The 25,214-nt window shown below is 46.5% G+C and overlaps 1 protein-coding gene across 1 annotated transcript; it reads left to right on the top strand.

Moving 5' to 3' along the window:
* The first annotated feature begins 5 nt into the window (after window positions 1-5).
* Window positions 6-23,616, top strand: SNAP29 (synaptosome associated protein 29). Its single transcript, XM_047828068.1, has 5 exons — window positions 6-450; window positions 9,687-9,883; window positions 15,951-16,036; window positions 18,422-18,520; window positions 23,309-23,616. The coding sequence occupies exons 1-5, from the start codon at window positions 214-216 to the stop codon at window positions 23,464-23,466; spliced, it is 777 nt and encodes a 258-aa protein (XP_047684024.1). The 5' UTR covers window positions 6-213; the 3' UTR covers window positions 23,467-23,616.
* The last annotated feature ends 1,598 nt before the right edge of the window (window positions 23,617-25,214 follow it).

Raw genomic sequence — 25,214 nt, 5'->3', positions numbered from 1 at the left:
GGCCGGCGGAAGGAGCTCGCTCCGCGACCGTGGGGTGGAGGAGCGTAGAACTTCTCTGGACCTCGGGCCGCGGAGACTAGGGGCTGCAGAGCGGTGGGTGCTTCCCGAGGGCCTCGGGAGGGCGGCCTGGACCCCTGCGGGCCTGCAAAAGCCGTTCCTCGCCTTGGCCACGCACCTCCCTTTCCTGCCCAGACCGAGACGAGCGGCGGCACCATGTCGGCCTACCCCAAAAGCTACAATCCATTCGACGACGACGCAGAGGATGAGGGCTCCCGGCCTTCCCCGTGGAAGGACGACCATGACCTCCCCGATGGACTCGGCGCGCCCACGGACAGGCAGCAGTACCTGCGGCAGGAGGTGATGCGCAGGGCCGAAGCCACGGCCGCCAGCACCAACAGGTCCCTGTCCCTCATGTACGAGTCCGAGAGGATAGGCGTCGCCTCTTCCGAGGTGAGTCTTTGGCAGGGCTGGGCGGCCCTACCAGTCTGAATTGTCACACGGGGTCAAGAAACGTTCACTTTGCAAAGAGGTGTGTATCTTGAGTGCTTGAAAGAGGCAGTTTGCCCCCAGTAATCTTCCATAGTTATTAGCAGAGCTCGGGTTAAGGAAATGGATTTTCTGTTTCTTTTATATAATTTCCTGCCCTCCACCCATCCCTGAATGGCTGAAGTGACCCATGAGACCCTGAGTGACCCAGAATGGGCGAAGATTGTGCGTGGTGTGTGAAGCGTCAGCAAATGGGACTTGAGTTCTTTCCTGTCACTGACCACTTCTCCACTTTGCCAGTAGAGATGATGATGTCTGTCTGGACAATTGCTGAGTAAGCCATAATCCAAGTTTGGTCGAGTCTAGGGCCTTGCCTTTACTTCCCAAATCCAGATGAAGATGCCCTAGGTAGTGTATGGTTTGTGACAGTCCATTGCTCCAATTCACCTTTGTCAATTCTTCTTTCCACCCATAGAAGATTTCAGGGACCCTAAGTGAGAATGGTTCTTCCTTAGGCTCCGCATTTTCTCCTTAGCCTACTAATGAAATGGTTTTGTTGGAGCATTTGGGTTTTGTTTTGTTTTTTTTTTTGTTTTTTTAAGTTCTTAAAAATGTAATAGTAGATCACTGGTATATGAGCTGAGATTAATTTTAAGCATTTGTAGTTGTTGTTGTTGTTGTTGTTTTTCCCATGACCTGAGCCAAAATCAAGAGTCAGTCATTCAACCAACTGAGCCACCCAAGCACCCCATTAAGCAGTTGTAGCTTTGAAACTTAGTGCTGGAAGCTAAAATGTTGTCTTCCTCTGTGGGTCTCTGTGACTCTTTTCTCTGGCAAAGTTTATTCTGACCTGATTACTTACAGTGTTGGGCAGTTTGAGGTATGTTGATTAATTTCTCAAATAGTCATCTGGGTCATTTCTCCATTGCCACTTTGTTGGTTAGTTTCCTTCCCTGCTTCTCCCTATTACAGTATCTCTCATTGGCCCATCTTCCTGTCTTTGGTCTCCTTAAGGAAATTTAGGTGTAGTTTTTATATCTCCTATCTACTAGATTCCTGTGTTTGAGTTTAAATGAAAAATGTTGACTAAGATTTGGGAAGATTGCCTAAGGTCTTAGGGCCCTACTAGAGGAATTACTTAATTGCGGGTCCCAGGTCCAAGGAAGCCAAGTAAGAACTGTGTGAAGGGACATCTCTGAAAACGGTGAGAACAAATGAAATAGGAAATCAGAATGATAACAAATCGTGGCAAAGGATAAACTTGAATCTGGTATTTAAGACTACGATTTAGACCGGAGTGAGGAGGGGGGGAAAGAAGAGCAAGAGGGGATGTTCCTAGGGCAGAGAGGAGCAATGCAAAGGCACCAGCCCACCACCAAAGCTCCTGGGCTCCAGTAGGGAAGTGATGCACAGGTTGCATTCAAGGAAAGAGCCCAGAGGAGGCAGCCTAGGAGCCTTCATGGTCAGAGGAAAGTCTTTTCTTCAGAGGGAAGGAGAATCACGAACATAATAGAGATGAGTGGTTTCACATGGATTGTGGTGACACCGCCCCCCCCCCCCCCCCATGCTGCCCCTAAAGGTCCTTCTCTTTGTGTAAAGGGGACTGTGAGAACAGAGGCAGAGTGGCACCTCAGGCTTGTGAGGCTTGGACTGAGCCAAGTTGGCATTGCTCTGAGAGGTACATTATGATCATGACTGGGTAGGTGACAGACAGGCACTGTCATCAGTATAGTGACACTGAATTTTTCCAGGATTGAGTCAGTTCTTAATTATCAGAGGCCTTGGGAGGCTGGAATGGTCAGCTCCCCCCTCCCCACCCCACTCTGTACTCTCCAGACTGCCTTTGAATCACTCTTTGATTCCAGTCAGAATGGGAATGGAGCTGGGGCTGGTAAGCTCTTCCTGCCACTGAGTGTACACTGTGGCTCCCAGCCGACCCAAGTCACCTGCTAACCTCCCAACATAGAGCCCCTGTGCTGAGCCATGCCAAAACATGATAGGTTCTTATAGAGGATTAAGAGTTTGCAAATATCAGGTTGGGAAGACATCATCCCAGGTTGGCTGAAGTAGGAAAATTACTGAGTCTGGTCAGCTCTAGAGAAGGAGAGCTGCCCTCCTCCTATGAAACCTGACAAGGTTTGTTTCTCACAAGGAGTCTAGCCACAGGTCATGACCACCAGGGGCCAGAATTAGAGCAGAGCAGGTTGTACTCAACTGGCCTGGTAGGCACAGTCCAGAACCATAGAGAGGCTCGTAGGCCACTCAGCAATTCTTCTGTGTTGCAGGCATAATTTATTTATTCTTTTCTTTATCTATGGTTTAGCTATTATGAAGCAATATCTAGTGACATAGTTTAAAATTTAGAACACACAGAGGACTGAAGTTTCCTCCGACTCCTCTGCCCCCACAGCCACCAGTTACTATCAATTCCGTCAGTGTCCTTGTGGAGGTATTCTCTCTATAGAGACATATCTATAGTCCTTTCCATTTATTTATTTATTTATTTATTTACTTACTTACTTACTTACTTACTTACTTACTTTGAGAGAGATGTGGGAGGGGCAGAGAGGGAGAGGGAGAGGGAGAGAGAATCCAAGGCAGGCTCCACACTGTCAGCACAGAGCCCGATGTAAGGCTCGGACTCACCAACTGTGAGATCATGACCTGAACTAAAACCAAAAGTCAGATGCTCAACCGACTGAGCCACCCAGGCACCCCACTTTTTTTTTTTTAATAATTTTGACTTAAGCAGACACATTCTGTATATTTTAGTCTGTGTGTTTCTTAATAGGCTTGGAGGTTATTCCCCAGCTATCTATAATGCACTGCTCTTTTTTTTTTTTCAAATAGCTGTTTCATATTCTACTGAATGAATGACTTGTATTTATGTAGCCAGTCCCCTAGTGATAGCCATTTGGGTTGTTTGCACCTTTGGGCAAGCCTGTGGAGACATGCCTGCCCAGGGTGTTCCTTGTTCCCTCTGGCAGCTGAGCATGCTCCTGTGTAGTTTTGTGAAACCTGGGATCTCATTTCAGGGGAGTCCAGCAATAAATGTTAGACCAGAGCCTGAAGGCTGGCGCAGTAACATCAATGGAATGGAAGTGGTGTTTGGTAGGCCATCACACAACCATGTAGGCATGGCTGACCACTTGCCTGACTGGCAGACCTGAGTGTTTAACCCCTCCAGAGGTCAAGCATGTGGCTGAAAGCCCCCATCATAAATCACATTGTTAGCATAAACTATTTGGCCTACCCTAAGGACTCAGGTAAATAAAGATACTTTTATTGGGGCAATCTAAGGGCAGGGAGCCAGGCAAGGCCTTTCTTTAGAACATGCAGGATGTAGACAGCGCAGGCCTGCTGAGTTAGTCCTTTAGTGTGGGCCCCCAGTCAGCCTGCACACATGCGGTGGGGAGCACCAGCGTCTCCACCTTTGCCCTTGGATTTTCATGCAATCTAAGACTAGGTTTGTGTTTTCATATCCACTCTATAGTACTGCAGTAAGACGGGGCCCCACTTTGAGCATGTTCCATGCTCATGTGTCCCCACCAGCTCTTGTGTATGTGTGTGTTCCACTGGGAAGGAAGTGACATAATGGAGATGAATTTCAAGTTTCTAGATTCAGCTTACTGATTCCAGATTGATTTCCACCTACTTATCATTCAATATCTGAGTTTATTTTTTCTTTTTTTAATGTTTATTTATTTTCAAGGTGGGGGAGGGGCAGAGAGAGGGGGACTGAGTAGCCAAAGTGGGCTTTGTGTTGACAGCAGAGAACCTGGTGTGGGGCTCGATCTCATGAACCGCAAGATCATGACCTGAGCTGAAGTTGGATGCTCAACTGACTGAGCCACCCAGGTGCCCCCTGAGTTGTTGGTTGTTTTTTTTTTTTTAAGTTTATTTATTTATTTTGAGAGAGAGGTGAGGGAGGGGCAGAGAGAGAGAATTCCAAGCAGGCTCTACACTGTCAGCACAGAACCCAATGCAGGGCTCAGTCTCATGAACCATGAGATCGTGATCTGAGCCAAAATGAGGAGTTGGACGTTCAACCAACTAAGCTACCCAGCTGCCCCTCGATACCAGAGTTTAATTACAAGTTCAATACAAGGACCTTAGTACTGATATTTTCCCTCAGAACCTCAGGACCTGACCTGGTCAGGAGGACAACTAGACCTGACTGACCTTATGAGATGCATCAGCTGTGAATTGCAGTTGGGATCTAGTGGTCACTGCTGCCCTCTGTGATGCCTGCTGGGTCCTGCCTGGCATCCCTCCTACTCCCTCACCTCATGCTCACATTTCTCTTCCTCTCTCAGCTCCCCCAGCTGGCCCTGCTGCTCTGGGCTTCCCCACTGCCCAGAATCTCTTGCCACATCCCAACCCTTTGCCTCCCTAACTTCAACTTTCAGTTTCCCCTTCAATGTCACTTCATCAGGGAGCCTCCCTAACCACCCACCCCCCCCCCCCCTTAAGTCAGGCAAGGAGTCACTGTGAGGGGCCTACCCTGGCAGAGCGGCCATCATGTGTGTGTAGGATAGCTTTCTTTTTGCCTACCCGGAGAGACTGTAAGCTTGCTTTCTCTGGATTCTCAGCACTGCAGTGTCGTCAACCAATGAAAAGTCAAATTGAACTTGACTCTTTGTGCCCTCCACCAAGACTGTAAGCTCTGTCAGGGCAGAGATCTGGGGCTGATTAGTTCACCCCTGAATCCCTAGCACCTGGAACTGTGGCTGGCAGAGAGTAATATCTGTTGGTGGATATCTTGCAGGACCCCTGTCTGTGTGTGTTTTCTATCAGCAAGGATTGTGTGACGTGTTCACACCCTCACAGTTGGGACATAACCCATCTGGCAAGAAGTTGCCTCATATAGGACAGAGTATGCCCTCACAGGGTCTTCAGCTGTCTTTTGCTTCCTCTTGCTGTATCAGGAATCCCTGTTTGACAAGAGCCACAAACCAAAGGGGAAATTGAGACATCCCCTGTCTCTGTGCTGTCCCTCAGCATAGTACCATTGGCCCAACCAGATCTTTTCTCTGACCATTTTCTTTTTCTAGTTTAACTTTAAAAAACTCCTTTTGGTTGGGAATGCAAACTGGTGCAGCCACTCTGGAAAAACAGTACGGAAGTTCCTCAAAAAATTAAAAATAGAACTACCCTACGATCCAGCAATTGCACTACTAGGTATTTATTCGAGGGATACAGGTGTGCTGTTTCAAAGGGGCACACTCACCCCAATGTTTATAGCAGTGCTGCTGACAATAGCCAAAATATGGAAAGAGCCCAAATGTCCATCGATGGATGAATGGTTAAAGAAGATGTGGTATATATATACAATGGAGTATTACTCAGTAATCAAAAAGAATGAAATCTTGCCATTTGCAACTACGTGGATGGAACTGGAGACTATTATGCTAAGCGAAATTAGTCAGAGAAAGACAGGTATCATATGACTTCACTCATATGAGGAATTTAAGATACAAAACAGATGAACATAAGGGAAGGGAAACAAAAATAATATAAAAACAGGGAGGATGACAAAACATAAGAGACTCTTTTTTTTTTTTTTTAATTTTTTTTTTTCAACGTTTATTCATTTCTGTGACAGAGACAGACAGAGCATGAACGGGGGAGGGGCAGAGAGAGAGGGAGACACAGAATCGGAAACAGGCTCCAGGCTCTGAGCCATCAGCCCAGAGCCTGACGCGGAGCTCGAACTCCCGGACTGCGAGATCGTGACCTGGCTGAAGTCGGACGCCCAACCGACTGCGCCACCCAGGCGCCCCCTTTTTTTTTTTTTTTTTTAATGTTTATTTTATTTTTGAGACAGAGAGAGAGAAAGCATGAACGGGGGAGGGTCAGAGAGAGGGAGACATAGAATCTGAAACAGGCTCCAGGCTCTGAGCTGTCAGCACAGAGCCCGACGCGGGGCTCGAACTCACGGACCGCGAGATCATGACCTGGGCCGAAGTCGGCCGCTTAACCGACTGAGCCACCCAGGCGCCCCATAAGAGACTCTTAAATACAGAAAACAAACTGAGGGTTGCTGGAGGGGTTCTGGGAAGAGGAATGGGTTAAATGGGTAAGGGGCATTAAGGAAGACACTTGTTGGGATGAGCACTGGGTATTTTGCATAGGGGATGAATCATTGGAATCTACTTCTGAAATCATTGTTGCACTATATGCTAACCAACTTGGATATAAATTTAAAAATAAATTAATAAAAAAAGAAAACTCCTATTGGAGCTCAGGGCTGGGGAGGAGGGTGGATCGCCTGTAATGCTGACATCTGAGCTTTGCATGCATACCCTTTACACTGAGGCCATTCTCTTAAGCTCCGTCCCCTCCCCCCGATAGCCACCCTTGTCTCTTGATGACCTCCATTCTCAAAGGGAGCAATGATGATAGGACATGGCCCCCCTTTTAGGGGATAGGAGGATGTCTGGAGACTGGAGTGTTTGAGGCCTGCCTTCATAATGGCTGGTGCAGGGTCTACCTAGCTCATCCTTTCTGTCCTGGCATTCCTGATATTGCTCTGCCAAGCCCTTCTTTCTCTTTAGTTAGAACTAGGTCATAAGCACTTGGAGCCTGGTCCTTTCCTCGGCCTCAGGAGGAGTTTAGCAGAAGTTCCTCCTCTCGTGGCCTCCTGATCAGAAGATCACCTTTGGTGAACACCAGCTTCCAGTTCACAGACACTTCCAGAGACCAGAATAGCTCTCACTTCACTGGCCTTCCAGCCTCACAGCAAGACAGGCCACCTCATGGATTTCTCTTCACTTCGATCATAACATCTAAGTAAGACATTTGGTTTCCTTACCAAGTCAGCACAGTGGCACAGACTCAGAGTTTTTGAGAGACTGTGTCAGTTGTGAACAGAAGGAAATAAGGTCTCACTGTGAACTGGGGAAGATTTTGTCAGCTATTGGTCACTGCTGCCACTCTCCAAATTGAGGTCGGGAGGCTGAGGCGAGAGGGCAAGTGGTTGGTGAGATGAGCCACCACAAGAGACCTCACTGTCAGGGAGGCCAAGGACCTGCCTCCTAGTACAACAGAGTCCTGACCAGCACTCCCACCCCCAGTTGCCAGGCCACCTCCTGGCACATGCTTTATCTTCTGCAGTGGGAAAAATAGGCTAGTGGGACTGGACTATGAGCAATACATCAATTCAAAAAACCTGTGAATGCTTGAGAAAACCATTTCTATCCTAATTTACATCTCTGCCTTATTCCAGAAAAGACTTACCTTAGAATGGACAGAAGTTGGGGCACCTGGGTGGTAGTCAAGTATCTGATACTTGGTTTTGGCTCAGGTCAGGATCTCACATGAATTTGAGCCCCACATTGGACTCTGTGCTGATGGCTCAGAGCCTGCTTGGGATTCTCTCTCTCCTTCTCTCTGCCCCCCTGCTCACTCTCTCCCTCTCTCAAGGTAAATAAAAAAAAAGAACGGACAGAAGCTAACAATACTGAGGTGTTGGAAGAAGGAGAGACTCTAGATAAATTAGCTGCTCTGGGGGTTTTTTGTTTTTTGTTGTTTTTTATTCTTTCTAAAAATGAGCCCTCATGAGATTTGACCACAGTCCAGAAAAGAGTTTTCCTTTTGCTTAAAAAAAAATCTGATGGTTTCTTCAGACATGTTTCATGAGCTGGTGAAAAATAAATGTTCAAAGCTGTAAAGCTTAGAAGTTATAAGTTTATTTCCAACAAGAGTTCAGTTCCAACTGCCTAAAGCTTAGAAGTTACATGTTTATTTCCAACAGGAGTTCAGTTCCAACTGCCTGCATGGCTCAGTCGGTTAAGCGTCCAACTTTGGCTCAGTTCATGATCTCATGGTTCATGGGTTTGAGCCCTGCATTGGGTTCTGTGCTGACAGCTCAGAGCCTGCAGCCTGCTTTGGATTGTGTGTCTCCCTCTGTCTCTGCCCCTCTCCCACTCCCCACTCTGTCTATCAAAAATGAATAAATGTTAAAAAAAATTTGCTCAGGACTCTGTTTTTAGGTATTAAGAGAGAAATTTCTTAGGATTACCTGCCATAGCTAATATAACTGCTGAACCACAGCAGATGCAGGGTTAAAAGAGGGCAGGGGCTGCCTCAGGAAGTAAATAAAACAGGGAAAGTTTGAGAGTCTTCTGGCTGGAAAGGCAGATCACAGAGAAAACATGGCTGGAATGGCCTGAAATAGAGGCCAAAGCAAGTTTGGCACAAAGAAAGGAAGGTGTTAGTGTTGCTGAGGTGGTGAGTTCACATCCACCACCAGAATCATTTCAGCTCTTGAGGAATATGGTCCAGGCTCTCCCTGTGGCCACAGAGTGTCATTCACTTATCCATTTGGCAGTCCTGCAGCAAGCTGCTGCTCTGGGTGAGACATTGGGGACCCAGTGAAAAAGTGGGTCCCTGTCTCATGGAGCTTGCATGCTGTAAAGAAAACTAAGGTAGGTTGAGGGTGTAGAGAGGTGGGTTGAGGATAGAAGTTCTACTTTAGAGAAGATGCTCAGGGAAACTTCTCTGAGGAATGGCCTCTGAGCAGAGACCTGAATTAAATGAATAGAGCCATACCAGTATCTGGATGAAGACCTATTACAGGGAAAGAAAGTAGCATGTAAAAGGCCCTGGGACAGAGTCACATTTGTTTTAAGTTTTGAAGCTGAAACTATGGATGAGTTGGAATCAGATAATAACAGGGCCCAGAAAGGACCCAGAACCTAGCCTGTGAAATAATTTTAAGACATGGCCAGGGCCAGGTGACTCCAGTGTCCCAGTAGAAATCCCATATGTGAAAAGGGGGAGTATAAGAGCCATAGGCCAATGGCAGGGCCAGGTCAAAGCCTGTAAAGTTACAGGGTTATGGGGGCCAGGAAAGGGGGAGGGCTAGAAAGTGTGCTGCCCGTCCAGGCCCTGCACTCTGGCCCCTGCCGGCACCCTTCATCCATGTTAACATGGTCCTGTGAGCCAGCATTATATGGGCAGGAGGGAAAAAGAACTCAAGAGCAAATATGAAAGAAAGCAGATAGAGGCAGGACAGGGAAGGGCAGAAAAAGGAACGTGTTGTCGGAAAGGATAACGTGCTCTTCACAGATGACCGCGTCTGTGCCTATATGTGCTCACTGAGGGTTTATGACAAACCTGCTGTGTGTGGTCCTCTGCAGAGACGGGAAAATTACAAAATGGTATAATATAATGCCATCACCTCTTTTTTTCCCCAGGAGCTCGTCCGTCAGCGAGGCGTCTTAGAACGCACAGAGAAGATGGTGGACAAGATGGATCAAGATTTGAAGACCAGCCAGAAGCACATTAACAGCATTAAGAGCATGTTTGGGGGGCTTGTCAATTACTTCAAATCCAAACCAACAGAGACACCACCAGAGCAGAATGGACCCCTCACCCCCCAGGCCAGTAGCAGGTGAGTGGATCTTTAGCCATCCCGATATGAAGCAGCTGAAAGTGGGGTTTAGTGCAAATAGTCAAGATTTCCAACCCACTTCTAGTGCCTTAAAGGGATCCAAGGTCTTGGTAAGTTACCAATTGTGAGGGATTTGTCTTCACACACTTTGAATTTTTTTAAGTTTATTTCTTTTTGAGAGAGAGAGAGCACATGCAGGGGAGGAGCAGAGAGAGAAGAAGACACAGAATCTGAAGCAGGCTCCAGGCTCTGAGCTGTGAGCACAGATCCCAAAGCTGGGCTCAAACTGATGGACTGTGAGAACATGACCCAAGCCGAAGTTGGCTGCTTAACCAACTGAGCCACTCAGGTGCCCCTTTCTTCACACATTTTGAAACAAACATTTCTCTAGGGCTTCTGATTATGTTCATTTGATTGACATCCGGTCTGCATAAACTGGGTCTCCAATAAAATTAAATTTCTGCTCCAGTAATTATAAGTCGAAAGAATGTTCACCTCAAAAAGCTTAATCAGTATAAATGTGATTCATTTCACAGAATTTTTTAAATTGTTTATAAAGTCTTTTTTTTTTTTTTTTTTTTTTTTTAAGTAGGCTCCATACCTAACATGGGGCTTGAACTCAGTATCCTGAGATCAAGAGCCACACATCTACCGACTCAGCCAGGCACTCCAGAATTTTTTTTTGTTTTAAGATTTTATTTTTAAGTAATCTCTATCCCCAACATGGGGCTTGAACTCACAACCCCGAGATCAAGAGTCACATGCTCTTTCGACTAAGCCAGCCAGGTGTACCTTAAAAAGTCTTTAGAGGCGCCTGGGTGGCTCAGTTGGTTAAGCATCTGACTCGATTTCAGCTCAGGTCGTGATCTCACAGATTGTGAGATCAAGCCCCACTTTGGGCTCAGTGCTGACAATACAGTGCCTGCTTAGGATTTTGTCTCTCCCTCTGCCCCTCTCTGTCTCTCTCTCTTTCTCTCTCTCTCAAAATAAAAAAAGTCTTTATATTTAACATTTCCGTATCTAATTCAGTCTGGCCATTAATTTTTGTTTTATTTTATTTTATTTTATTTTATTTTATTTTATTTTATTTTATTTTTTTTTTTTAATGTTTATTTTAAGAGACCGAGTGCGAGCAGGGGAGGGGCAGGGAGAGAGAGAGAGACACAGACAGACAGACAGACACAGGATCTGAAGCAGGCTCCAGGCTCTAGGCTATCAGTGCAGAGCCCAATACAGGGCTTGAACTCATGAACAGTGAGATCATGACCTGAGCCAAACTTGGTGCTTAACTGACTGTGCCACCCGGGCACCCCACCATTAATTTTTATTTTAAAATTAGAAATTATTTTTCTCAAAATTTTCAGTTAGAGGTATAATAAATCATACATAAGATTTTGGCAGGTATTTAAATATCACACGTATGAAGTTAAGAGTCAAGTTTCTATTGACATAGATTACTACTATTCATTTCTCAGACCATTGTATCTACTTTTTATTATAGAACAATATAGTCATTATAGAAAAATCTGTACCTTACCTGCTATAGCATGAAACCCCAAAACTTTGTTTTTCCCTTCTTCAGTGTTTTCATAGTGGCAATTACAGTGTTCATTTGGTTGTGTACCCTATTTCCATTTAACCCAGAGAAACGTTTGATGTAACATTAATGTACAGGTTTCATATCCATGTCTCTCTGTTTATCTTTCAAATCTGGAATACAGGAGCGCCTGGGTGGCTCAGTCAGTTGAGTGTCCTACTCTTGATTTCAGCTCAGGTCATGATCCCAGGGTCACGGGATCGAGCCCCATGTCAGGGTCAGTACTGAACGTGGAGCCTACTTAAGATTCTCTCTCCCTCTGCCCCCTTCTCAGCTCTGGCACTCTCTCTAAAATAAATTAAAAAAAATTTTTTTTTAATCTGGAATACAGAGCGATTTTTTAAGATAAATTTTTTTTAAGTTTATTTGTTTTGAGAGAGAGAGAAGGAGAGTGCAAGCAGGGGAGAAGCAGAGAGAGAGGCAGGGAGAATCTCAAGCAGTCTCCACACTGTCAGCGCAGAGCCCAGTGCAGGGCTTGAACTTAATGAACCGCGAGATCATTATCTGAGCCGAAGTCAAGAGTTGTCCAACTCTTACTTAAGAGTAAGTTGGGGTGCGCCTGGGTGGCACAGTCGGTTAAGCGTCCGACTTCAGCCAGGTCACGATCTCGCAGTCCAGGAGTTCGAGCCCCGCGTCAGGCTCTGGGCTGATGGCTCGGAGCCTGGAGCCTGTTTCTGATTCTGTGTCTCCCTCTCTCTCTGCCCCTCCCCCGTTCATGCTCTGTCTCTCTCTGTCCCAAAAATAAAATAAAAACGTTGAAAAAAAAATTAAAAAAAAAAAAAGAGTAAGTTGGATGGCTTAGCTGGTTAAGCATCTGACTTAGGCTCAGATCATGATCTGGCAATTCATGAGTTCAAACCCCACGTCAGGCTCTGCACTGACCGTGAGGAACCTACTTAGGATTCTCTCTCTCTCTGTCTCTGTCTCTCTCTGTTTCTCTCTTCTCTCTGTGTCTCTCTCCCTCCCTCCCCCTCTTCCTCCATCCCTCCTCCTCCCCCACTTGCACTGTCTCTCAAAATAATAAACTTTAAAAAAAAAAAAATGCATACCTGCGGCACCTAGGTGACTCAGTCAGTTTAGTGTCTGATTTCAGCTCAGGTCATGATCTCGAGGTTTGTGAGTTCGATCCCCACATCTGACTCTGCTGTCAGCTCAGAGCCTGCTTTGGATAATTTGTCTCCCTCTCTCTCTGCCCCTCCCCCGCTCATTCTCTCCTTCTCTCTCCCTCTCTCAAAAATAAAATGTTTTAAAAAATGTATACCTGATGTACAGTACAATACACACATCTTAAGTGTGTTTACACTTCCACTAAACAGGTCACTGTTTACCTGTATGTATATCTATGTAACCACCACCCAGATTAGGACATAGGTATGGTAGAGAAGAAATTAGGAAACTATTTCCAGCTCACAGTAGCGCTGGGGGGAAATAAATGCGGGTGAAGGAATGGGGGTGGGGGTTGTAGCAGAAAGACCAGGCAGGCGAGTTGTTGGGACTTATGGAGAAGGTGATTGGTGGGGGCCCCAGAGGCTGTTTCCTGTGGATACACTAGCCAAGGTCATGAGGGTTTGTTTGTGGTTCAGTTATAATCCCCACCCATCCCCAATTTTCCAGGTTGACCCTAATTTCAAATCTCTGTCACTTTTTTTCCACCAACTGGCATAGTTTCTGGCGTTTTTTATTTGTGTTTTTTTTTTTTTAATGGTTTTTTTTTTTGGGTTTGGTTTGGTTTGCAGTACACAAATCAGAACGATGTTTTGTGCCCTCCTTTTTGAGTTTCTGTGTTACGTAGGAAGTTTAAATGTCTGCTTTGGACTAAGACCTCTGTACCTCACATGAGCTCAGCAGCAGAGCCAGCCCTGGGAGAAGTGGGAAGCTGACAGGTTTGTGATTGGTGCTTTCCTGTGTCCCACATGCCACTTCCCAAAGGCTTCTTAGGACTTGTGCCCCACCCCCGCATCCACCCACCTGGCCCTAGTCACGCCATAAAAGCCTTTAAAGTCCTGGGGCTCCTAAGGCAACTTAACTTTTGCGGGGAGCATCTTGAAAACTGGAGGCCTTCCTGACAGAGATGTCCCAGTAGTGAAGCAGCCAGAGTTACTTCAGGGAGGTGAGCCTCTGAGTGCCTGATGTCACCTGCCACATCTGGCCTTCTGTCCAGAGATCAGCTCTAGTCAACTGTTGCGTTCTTGCCATTCTTTAGTAAATGCAGGAAAGGAAATCTCTTAAATGAAGCGACTGACTCTAGTTCACCTGCTCCCCAAATGTGCATTGAAGGTATCCATGCAGCTTTGTTGGAGAGGCTGATCCAGTGGCCTTACACGGATTCCTTCCTTCATGGGTGCCAAGCACTCATGCTTTGCAGGCCAGTGCCTGTCCTAGAAGGCAAAGCTGCAGGAGAGAGGTCAGTCTGTTGGAAGGTGCAGAGGAGGCAGGTGATCAGTGATGCAGTGGAGACCCACAGGAGGGGGGCTTGGCCCTGGGAACTGAGGCACCAACCTTTTACATGGACTCAGGATTGCATGGGAGCTTGCCAGTTAAAGGAGGGGAAAGTGGCAGACACATGACAGTCTAAGCACAAGAGAAGCTGGGATGAGGGATGATATTGGCTGTTTCTAGAGCGGGAGCCCAGCAGGCTCTTGACATTGAAGCCTGGGCTGCAAAGGTATCCATGAGCTCCTACACCCCTAACTTTGCAAAAATCACTATAATGTGTAATTGTTTCTATAAAATAAGTTAAATCTGTGATTCTGTCAAAAAACCCCTATTCCATAAATGCAGGGATATTCTCATATGAAAGCTTTCAAAAGAACTTTCTTCTCTTCAGACTTCTGTCAAGTCACTTGTTTTCCTGTGTATATCCTTATCACCCAAACCCTTTGGTTTCTAAGTTGTATTTGTTTTTCGTTAAGCCATTTTTGTTCTTGCTGATAAAGCTTCATAAGCTACTGCTTCCCATTTCCATTTAAAGCTCCTGGGGAGGTCCGTTCAGATCATAGATTTAACCACTCCCTAAATGTAAAACTCTAGTTTATTTAAGACTTGGTTTCTAACCAAGAGCCACCACTCTTTTTAGACTTCTTTCTTCTCTTCCTTACCATTTCTGTCACTATCCCTAGAATTGGCTTTTGTGCGAGGAGCCATTTTTCACAAAGAAGCCAAGTTTTGATCATTTAAGTGTTACTACCATGTATATATGAGTACATAGGAAAGAAGTCAGCTTTGCGGTATATAGGCTGGCAGTAGCCAGGTGGGCTCAGCTGCAAACACCTCCCACTTGCACTGGCCTGGCCATACATGGGGCTCACAATTGTGCTTATAGAAACCAGCTGTGTGTTCTAGACCTCCAGTCACTGCTTCTGAGTAATGAAATCCTCAGATTTCAGGAGGCTCTGCTCTGTTCTGTACGTTGCTGAAGCACTGGGCACCTACAGAGCCTTTAGCCCGATGAGGTCCAGGCTTGCTCTGGTGGGGAGCCATTAAAGACTTTCACCAGAAAGGTTCATGCAGGCTATGTCAGAAAGATGCCCGGCATCTTTGGATAAGGATTGGAAAGGTGGGAGGCTCATCCATATAAGGATAAAGAGACAAGCCAGAAGGAGGGGCCAGATTTGGGGGATCTCTAGGGGATCCAGAAGATGTTTGCATGGCTTGCTGGGAGTGGAGCTGTACAGAGAAAGGGCCTACGTGCAGAATGGTTGGTTCCCAGCACGGCTGATGAAGCGGCCAGGCTGCCGGTCAGCAGGGTAGAGAAGAGCAGACTATGCAGGAGGCTCAGGTTTAGGGGAGGGAGAGTCCCTGTCATGCCTGCAGGGTTTCAGCAGGGTGTCAGGCATAGTGTGAGGATCTCCAACATACCAAGAGAAGTCCCTATCTGTAGCAGGAGTTGGTAGACTGAGCTTTGCGGGCCAGGAAGCAAAATCAAAGATATTTTGTAGGGATTTATATAACAAAAAAAATTTTTTTAGTGACAGAATTCAAAAAATGAAAATAATAATTGAGTACGATTCTTTATAACAGATCTAATGGGGAGAATGAAATTATTGATGGAGGTTCAAAGTTAGTGTTCTCTGTCATATAATCCATTGCCAGTGGTCATCTATAAAGGCTGCTCTCTGTCAGTGGCTGTGCAAAAACAGGTGGTGGGCCAGATTTGGCCCATGGGTCACGGTTTGCTGACCCCTAGTCTGAAGATATCCATTTGGTCTTTTCGTGTGCTTCTCTTCCCCCTGGTCCTGGGATTCTCATTTTCCTGAGTGAGGGCCACCTAACCAGATGCCGTTCTTCTAAAGCAGGTGTCTCAAAAGCTCGCTGTGATGCTGGCAGGACTGCCAGGAGCTGCTGATGAATATCCCTGCTTTGGTCAGAGGCGGCATTTGCTTTTTACCCACAGGCATTGCTTGAAAAGACTAACTACACTGTCATAGGTATTTTCTCTAAGTTTTCTCTTTTCTTGACTTTTATCCAAAGATTGAAAGAAGCCATAAGTACCAGTAAGGAACAGGAGGCACAGTACCAGGCCAGCCACCCAAACCTCAGGAAGCTGAATGATTCAGGTCAGTGGGGACCTGTGCTTGGCCACACTTGGATTTTGTGGGGAGACCTCTGGATTTAGTGTTGGTCCTGGTGGATTGGGGACAGCAGAAACCCCAGCTGCTGTCATGGGTAAAAGTTGTTAGGGACCCAGTGCCACTCCCAGGGGGCTGGAAGTGTGTGTTAAGGCATGGCTCATCCCTCACTCTGTGGAGGGTGAAATAAGGAAGTAGGGGCCTGTGTCCCTTGAAAATGAGCCTGCCCACCATTAGTTCCTACCCTGTGTAGCTCCAAGCTCTTCCAGCAGAGACAAAAAAACTGTAAGAAAGCCCCTGTGGTAAGGGGAATAGCCCCCCAAAGATGCCCATGTCCCAGTCTCCACACCCAATGAATATATCTGGTTATATGACAAAAAAGGAATTACAGTTGCTAATCAGCTGATCTTGAGACAGGAAATTATTCCTGAGTTAACCGGCTGGGCCCAGTGTAATCACAAAGGCCCTTTATAAGTGGAAAGGGAGGCAGAGGAGAGATTGTCAAAAACTGGAAGATGCTTGGCTGCTAGCTCAGAAAATGCAGGGAGGGACCAGCTGCTAATGAATGCAGGCAACCTCTAGAAGCTGGAAAAGGCTAAGAATCACATTTTCCCCAAGAGCTTCCAGGAGGAGCACAAATCTGTTGACACCTCAGTTATAGCCCAGTATGACCCATTACTGGACTTCTGACTCCCAGAACTGAAGGATAAGTCTGTGGTAGTTGTTGCTCAACACAGGGAGACTCGTGTAGCTCCTAAGCCCAAGTGGGCGGAGAAGCAGCAGCATGAACAGGCGTGCAAGGTCGATTGTATTTGATGTCCTAGTGCCTTGTTATCACATGATAGTCCCAGAAACACAATACCCCTTATCTGGAAAGGAATTTAGGCCTCCTGGGAGTCCCTGTGGACCCTTAGAAGTCCAGGCGCATTGGAGCATGCTAGAAACCAGATGCTTCCTGTGCTACCTTCAAGGAAAGCAGGGCTCATGGTGGACACTCCGGAACCCACTACTCTTGGTTGACACAGCTAAGAAGAAGCCTGATGAAAGCAGAGCTTGGGGGTCAGGAAAGATGGACATCAACACAGTTCAGTGTGGAAAGGCAAAAGCCATGGGAGACATGAGAGAAAAAAAAAACTAAAATGTGTAAGGCCCACGGAAAGTCCAAGCTTAATATACCCTGAAGAAGTAGAAAAGGAACCCTGCACCCAAAAGACAAAATTTTAAGGCATTAAAGGGAGTTTTAATTTGTATTGTGTGTAGTAACCTAAGAGTCAAAAAGAAAAAAAGGATACCATGCATATCAGTAGATTGTGCTAGAGGAAATACACTAAGTCTAGAAAGAGAAGTTTCCCCAGAAGATATAAACTGGGATAATAGGGCTTTTCTGTGTGCATTCAGAAACTGCAGTTCAAGGAAGATTTGGGGCAAATGTGCATTATTGACATTTCTTTTTGCTTGTTTTATTTGAAGTGAAAAGACAGCATAGAAATACATTTCAGGAAGAGAAGTCATCCACAATCCCATTTGTACAACATAGCTATTTTGATTTTTTTAATTAAAGTTTTTTTTTTAAGTTTTTATTTATTTATTTATTTTGATAGAGAAAGAGTGTGTGCACAAGCAGGGAAGGGCTAGAAAGAGGGGGTTATGGAGGATCTGAAGTGGGCTCTGTGCATACAGCAGAGAGCCTGATGTGGGGCTCGAACTCACGAACCATGAGATCATGACCTGAGCTGTGAAGGCCGACACTTAACCGACTGAACCACCCAGGCACCCTGCTATTTTGAGTTTTAAACCTCGTCTTGTAGACCTTGTTCACAACCCCAAGTAGTTTTGCATTGTTGTAGTTCTACTGATGTCTCATTACTTGTATGAGTCTCTGTTCCTTTCCCCAGCTCGTGTCCAGGGTCTGTCTAACCAGGTAACTGTAGGTTGAGGGTCTTTGATCTCCAAAAGGGCTGCCCCCCGCCAGGCTCCTCTCCCTGCCCCACAAGCCTGCCCAGTGCTCCTCCCTCATGCACCTTATCCATCCCCACACTCACCTCTTTGGGTGACCTCATCCCTTCTGCCCGTTTTCCAGATTAGGATTAATTTTGTGGGGCTCCTGGGTGGCGCAGTCAGTTAAGCATCCGATTCTTGATCTCGGCTCAAGTCATCATCTCACAGTTCATGAGTTCAACCCCCACATCATGTTTTATGTGGATGGCGCGGAATCCACTTGGGATTCTGTCTCTCCTCTCTGCCTCTCCCCCACTTGTTCTCGCATGCTCTCTCTCTCAAATAATCTTAAAAAAAAAAAAAGATTAATTTTGTGAAGCAGTATTTCAAGACATGTTAGTTAACCGTTCTCCTGGTGTTTCTTTCCAAACTCAGACTCCATCCCTGGAGGGGCTGGTCCTGCTGCGAGTACTGAGGCTTACCCAAAGAACCCACACCTTCGAGCCTATCACCAGAAGATAGACAGTAATCTAGGTAAGACCGGAAGGCTAGCTACACCAGCCTCCTCAGGTCACTTATTCAGAACACTTGTCTTCCAGACAGCTTGTGCTGGGCCCAGCCAGTACACCAGTAACCACCAGTTTCTCAGGACCAAAATGTGGTATCTGCCACTTCTTCCCTACATGTCAAATCCAATATGAGATGTGAGTCATAGCTATCTCACCTCTCTCTCTCTCTCTCTCCCCCTCCCTCTCCCTCTCTCCCTCTCTCCCTCTCTCTCACACTCTCTTCTCTCTCTCTCTCTCTCTCTCTCTCTCTCTCCTTCGCCTTCTCTCTCTCTCTCTCTCCCTCCCTCCCTCCCTCCCTCCCTCTCCCTCTCTCCCTCGCCCTCTCTCTCTCTCTCTCTTTCTGGAGTCAGTCTACTTCTGTCCATCCTTACCTCTCATCTGGGCTATGACAGCCACAGGGACTAGGAGTCCCTGGGAGGCCACACAGTGCAGCATTGAGAATACCCCATCACCATCATCTCCCCTGTACACCAGGCACAGGAACAGAACCTGTCTCTGAGGATTGGGGAGAGGGTTAGATGAGCAACACCATAAATCCCATAGGGAACTGCCTGGTCTGTAAGAGTTGGCCGCTCATGTGGCCACTGCAGCAGACACTGGCCACACAGCCAGGCTCCTTGAATTCTGTGTCCTTTGCCCAGCCTCTTGCCCCATCTGCCTCTCCACCCCTCCTGCCCTGTCACTTGTGGCTCCAACTGCCTTCCTGCCTCTGCCTGGAGTGTCCTTCCCTGCTGTTTGCAGGCCGGCTCCTTCTCATGCTGTGGGCCTGGCTTTAACGTGCTGTGCCCTGTCTTAGTTCTGTATCTGCTGGCTCGTCTGGTGTCTTCCCAACCACACTGTAAATTCCAGGGAACACAGGACTATTTCTATATTGTCATCACTTTACCCTGGCCTAGTAGGCAAGCACTTGATGATTCATTTTTGAATGAAGGGAGAGAAGCCAGTTACTTAAAGTTCAAGTGGAGGAGTGTGTGTGGGCAGTAGGAGCAGGCGTGTGAGCAGTTTCCATGAGTTCATTCTACGTGGTGTCTCAGATGTGCTGCCCCTCCAACCTTCACCCCCTGAACAGGAACCCATGGCTACCTGGGTCTCCATCAGTCTCCCACCACTGTTGGGAGATGGCAAAGTGGGTGAGATCCAAAGTAAAATCTCCCCCTACCTTAAAGGTATCTAGTAGGAGACAAAACTGAGACCCCTGGTGATGCACATTGGGCATCTGTGCCTAGGCTTCCTCTTCCTCTCCCCCCACCCGCCCCACCCCAGGAGGGACACTGAGGGCCCCTTCCCTTATTTACTCAGAGCAATGCCCATTCCAGAGCCCTGAGCAAATAGCATTACAGCATGTTAGACAAATCCATATACTTTCTTGTCAACATTTAGCCTTTGTTTCTGAGTATTTAGATTCATTGTAGAAAATTATGAAGTTAGAGAAAAAAAAAATTATGAAGTTAGGTAAATGCCATGAGGAAATAAACACTTAGAAGCCTATTGTCCAGCGGTAGCCACTGATTTGGTATCATCTACTTTGGATGTACATGTGTACACGTGTGTGTATTCGACGTCACAGTACTGGGGGTCATTTAGTATTACATCCTGCCTTTTTCGTTTACGTGTTGAACACTAAAATTTTTTTCTTGAAATTTTTTTGACAAGCCCCACTTCACCAGTCCCATCCCCTCCTTTTGGACGCTTAGGTTATTTCCATCCTTCTCTATTGTATATGATCCTTTTGGGAGCAAATCATTATAATCCTATGAGTAAATCTTTCGCTGCATTTTGTAGCTGGATTGCTAGAATGGAATTACACAGGGAAAAGAAGTCTCCTCCTGAGCATTAAAAGAAATCTCCATGGAAATAAGATGTCAATTGTAGAAAATAGACATAAGCAGGAACAATAAAAGAACTAATTCGCCCACCCACAGCTCACAGTTTCCCTCGGTGTGAATGTCAGCACTAAACCTGCCCGCCGGTAGCAGGGGAGAGGGCCCATCTCCACACTACACACTCAGGCAGGCTTCCATTCCAAACTCCACCTGCCCTTTGCCTTCAGAGCCTAGGAAAGCCCCAGGCAGCCAGCTCTTTATTGGGTCCTCTGGACTCTGCCCTCCAGAGCCAAAGGCCTCAGCCAGAAGGTGCATCTGCTGGGATGTGACCACTCCAGAGCCACACAAAGGGACTTGAAGCCCTCAGTCTTCCCCACTGAAGGTTTCCCCACCCAAATGGTGTCACTGGTGCCAACTGAAGAGAGGAGGAGGAGGGAGACCTATGGAAGGGTACAGAGTTTAGGGAGTGAGGCAGGAAGAAGGGGTAAGTACAGCCCATCCCTGGAGGCTAAGGGGGTGCAATTGGCATGATCTTTGTAATCTGGGCAGGCATGTGTGGCATGCCGAGAAGGGCTAGGGTGGCACTCAGGAGCCATTGGGCCCACTGACACAGGCTGTGCCTGGCTGCCCTTCACAGGTTTGCTCCTTCGTTCCTACCACACCCCCTGGCCCCTGCCTTTATCCCAGGGACTAGTGCAAGTTCCCTTCTGACGGCAGCTCCCTTGTTGGGTGGCTTTACTTTATCACATACTTTTTTTTTTTTAATCTCGGTATACTTATTGCTTGTTCTTTGCTGTCCCAACAACCAGCAAACTCCCTGACGCTTGGGGTGACCTCATAGGTTTCACTCTCCATGGAATACAAGATCAAAGGTTTCAATAAATTCAAGAAGCATAGAGCTAAGGACAATTTTAAAAACAAATTTGATTCTGCTTAGATTTGTGGTGCTAGGGCCAAGTATTTGTGTAACCTGACTTTTCTTTGCTTAATGTTTTATCTTTAATTTAGCCACAAGAAGGCTTATGAAGCACCTCTTCTTCTCTCTTCCCTCTAGTTCTTTCTTGGCCTGCTGCTGCTAGTAAAAGGACAGAGGGCAGCTCTGGGCATGCCCCCCATTTCCACTCTGTGCATTGCACACATACGTACATACACACACACGCACACACATATACACACACAGCCATGAATCCCAGGAAGAGGCCATACTACCTAAGTCCACCCTGGCAGAATATTGAAGTCAAGACTCACCTCTGCAGTTGGCTCAGCCCCATCAGGGGACCCCACAGTGCCTCCAGCATCTCCCTTCAGTTCGCATTGATCCTAGTTCACCTTTATGTCACCTCTGCCCAATACTCCCTTCATATACTGTTAAGTCCAACCACGGCTTTACAGATGTTATCTGTCTTAAAAACAGATGTGGTAGTGATTTTTTACAATTATTTGAAACAAAGGGAAAATATTCATCACAGGACAGCATATGGAAGGAAATAGAATGAGTTCAGAAGGAACCTGACACCAGAGTGGCTAGTTGTGGCAGAGCCACTCCCTGGGGACCTGCCTCTCAAAGGAGATTCCCCTCAGCTATGATCTGAGTCCTGGGAAGGCTAGAGCACAGATTAGGAAAGGGGTCAGAATTTGAACTCAGACCCAGTGGGACTGACCTGGGTTTCTCCCCATACTGCACTTGCCCTGCTTAGAAGTGGGACGTTGACCCCTTGTGTTTGGACTTGAATTTCAGCAGTAGTGATGTAACCTATTGCTAGTACTGAACCTTTGCCAAAAGTCGTGTGTTTCATAGTCCCCTTGGGTCTTGCCCCAGTTGGCATATCTGAAGGGACCTTCAGCTCTTTTTTCCTTTTGACATGGGGACCCTGGACTGCAGGGATCTCTGCAGAGATCCCTCTGCTTGTGCAGAGTCCACTGTCTTCTTTCTGGCTGCAGAGTAAGCGAAGGAAATGGTGCCAGCCAGATTCAGGTTATGTCATACCCGCAGGACATATACAGCATCGATGTGTTTGTGGATCTGAGCAGTGGTACCTGAGAATGAACTAATGTGGGAAAATGTGAATTTTCGTAACAGAGGTGACAGGACCTCACAGCATTCAGGTGCAGTGGAAACATTTGCACTTCATGGGTTTTTTGGGAGAGTACCCCAGGTGGCAAGGCAGGGATAACACCCCTATTTCTCCTGCCACCTGCAGAGTGGAAGGGTGGGTGGGATGCAGCCTTCTCTGAGGGGATCCTAGGGCAGGAGCAACCCGGGTGCAGGGGCTCCCTTTGGACAGGGGCTTCCCAGGTCCATCTCTCAGATGTGTTTCCAAACAGGAATCCTCATACCTCCTAATCCAGAACTGTGCTTTGATCGAGCTTTAGAGAGCTGGAGATGGAAGCAAGGAAAGCTGGCAATGTTGAGTTTACCCACCAACATGGGGCTTTTGCTCCTTAAGAACAAGCCAGTGGGTCTGGCTATTAGTTACCTACATACTTCTCACAGATACTCATCATGGGGTCTGGGAAGGGAATGTGTTTTCCAGATCCCTCTGTACTTCTCTTTTCCTTGGGTACTAACTGATCTTGCAATATGCTGCAATCTACTAGAACATTCATAGGCAGCTGAAAATTATGATCTAGATGCATTTTTTTAAAGCACAATAAGATAAACAGCATTGTACAAACAGTGGTTATCTTAGGCTGACACCTGGGGGAGGAGTGGCTTCAACATTAAGCGCAAATTACTTTATATGGAGTAAGCAGGTTTTCTTTTTACTTGCATGTGTTTTGGAAAATGTAACCAAAGCCTTAGAGTTTTATCTATCTTATGAGAAGGAGGACTCTGTAAGTGTAAGTATTGCTGAGCACCTGCCATGGACCACACAGCAGCCGCAATGCTGTGACTTTGCTCAGCCCCGTGTCCTTTCCCTCTCCCACAGATGAGCTGTCCATGGGACTAGGCCGGCTGAAGGACATAGCCCTGGGGATGCAGACGGAAATTGAGGAGCAAGATGACATTCTTGACCGCCTCACAACCAAAGTGGACAAATTAGATGTCAATATAAAAAGCACAGAAAGAAAAGTTAGGCAACTTTAAAGACAGAGAAGGAGTTCCACTCCATTGTGACGAAAAGAGCCGAAAGATCTTTTAAACTCCCCAAAATTTCATTTATGTTGTTTTAGTACGTAATGTACCATGTGTTTGCAAATGTTATAATTATAGAGTGGGTCCTAGGAGATGTTGTTAGGAGAAGTGTCTGTCCCACTTTTTTTAGAGCCATCATCTCTTGATTCTCTGAACTGAATGCTCAGAGCTGTAGTCTGAGCACAGTAGCATGGCCCTGAGTACCTTGGGCATTTGGTTACCATGCCAGAATGAGAACGAAAAAGTTGCATTTCTCAATTTAACAAGCATATGGAAAGATGTGGGCAGAATTTCAGTCTTGGAACCACCAACCTCTGTTCCTGTTTGCTGTATTTCTCATTTCTTGGCCTTACGGTGAGTCAGAGCACTGAGAGACTGTGTAAGCCAGTTGTTTGTGGGGGATGGTCCTTCCCACACCTTGGCTTACCATTTACGATCCTCCCACTCCCACACACACACACTGAGCACATTGCAATTCTCTCAACACACCCTTCCACCACCCCCCGGAAAGGATCAGTGTTAGATTCACATTGTGATCCTCTCAACACCCTAAAAGAATTAGTGTTCAGAAATGGAAAGTATCAGCATTTGCTGTTTGGTTGACAAATGTCACCCTTCCCTCCTGGCCTCCATCCTTGGCATGCATTTTAATAGGAGGTGTTCAGATCCTCCTGCTCTCTGTGATGCCTGGAAATATGCAGGGAATCGGCTCAGCCTTGCTTCCCTGTGCACTCTCACTTCTAAGTCGCTGTCTGAGGTTAGGGACAGGTGCAGCACTGCCTCAAGTCTATCCAGCTAGTCGATTGGGGGCCCTCTACAGTTTGTGGGAATGGAGCATCATACAGACCATGCCTACACTGTGTGCTCCTCCCCTCTGGGAGCACCTTGACCCAGCCTTGGGGATGGCAGTGTTTATTCAGTGCCTGGGGTCCCCTGACCTGCCTAAGATTCCTATCCATTCTTCTTCTTGCAAGATGACTTGACTCATCACTTGGTTCTTTGCCACCCAGTTTGAGGACTGATACTCCACATACGATGCTGACTTGCATAGAATGACTTAGCTTTAAAAAAAAAAAAAGCCCAGACATTATCATTTTAAGTGGCCCAGCTTGTTCTACACAAAGACATTAATCTGATTACAGAAATAAATTTTTTTTTTAATTATTTTTTTTTTCAACGTTTATTTATTTTTGGGACAGAGAGAGACAGAGCATGAACAGGGGAGGGGCAGAGAGAGAGGGAGACACAGAATCGGAAACAGGGTCCAGGTTCTGAGCCATCAGCCCAGAGCCCGACGCGGGGCTCGAACTCACGGACCGCGAGATCGTGACCTGGCTGAAGTCGGACGCTTAACCGACTGCGCCACCCAGGCGCCCCCAGAAATAAATTTTAATTAATGCTTTTAAGTGATTCTTTTTTTTGTAAAGTGACATTACTTAAAATTGACTTCTGTAATTAGATTACTGTCTCGGTGTTGGTGTCTCCAACAGAATAATTGAAGCTATAAGACCCTTGTCTTTTTGAAAAGCAAATTAATTAAACTTTTAAAAGATGGTGAAAGGGGCTGATTTTAATAAGATCAGTTAGGTCAGAAACTTTATAATAGTGTGCTTCACCTTGACACATGGCACTGTCTGTGTGACCTTCACCAGTTTGGTTCTGAAGCCTATAAACAAAGTCCCTTAAAGCAAAGGAAATCT

The sequence above is a fragment of the Prionailurus viverrinus genome, chromosome D3 (genome assembly GCF_022837055.1).
Source record: "Prionailurus viverrinus isolate Anna chromosome D3, UM_Priviv_1.0, whole genome shotgun sequence".
Lineage (NCBI taxonomy): Eukaryota > Metazoa > Chordata > Mammalia > Carnivora > Felidae > Prionailurus > Prionailurus viverrinus.
The sequence above is the reverse complement of the archived record's forward strand: the minus strand, read 5'-3'. Positions and strand labels throughout refer to the sequence as shown.

Coding starts and splice junctions, on each gene's coding strand:
- SNAP29 (XM_047828068.1), top strand. CDS start 214: ATGTCGGCCTACCCCAAAAGCTACAATCCATTCGACGACGACGCAGAG. Junction 9,884..15,950: donor ACCCCCCAGGCCAGTAGCAG/GTGAGTGGATCT, acceptor TTTTATCCAAAG/ATTGAAAGAAGCCATAAGTA. Junction 16,037..18,421: donor CAGGAAGCTGAATGATTCAG/GTCAGTGGGGAC, acceptor TTCCAAACTCAG/ACTCCATCCCTGGAGGGGCT.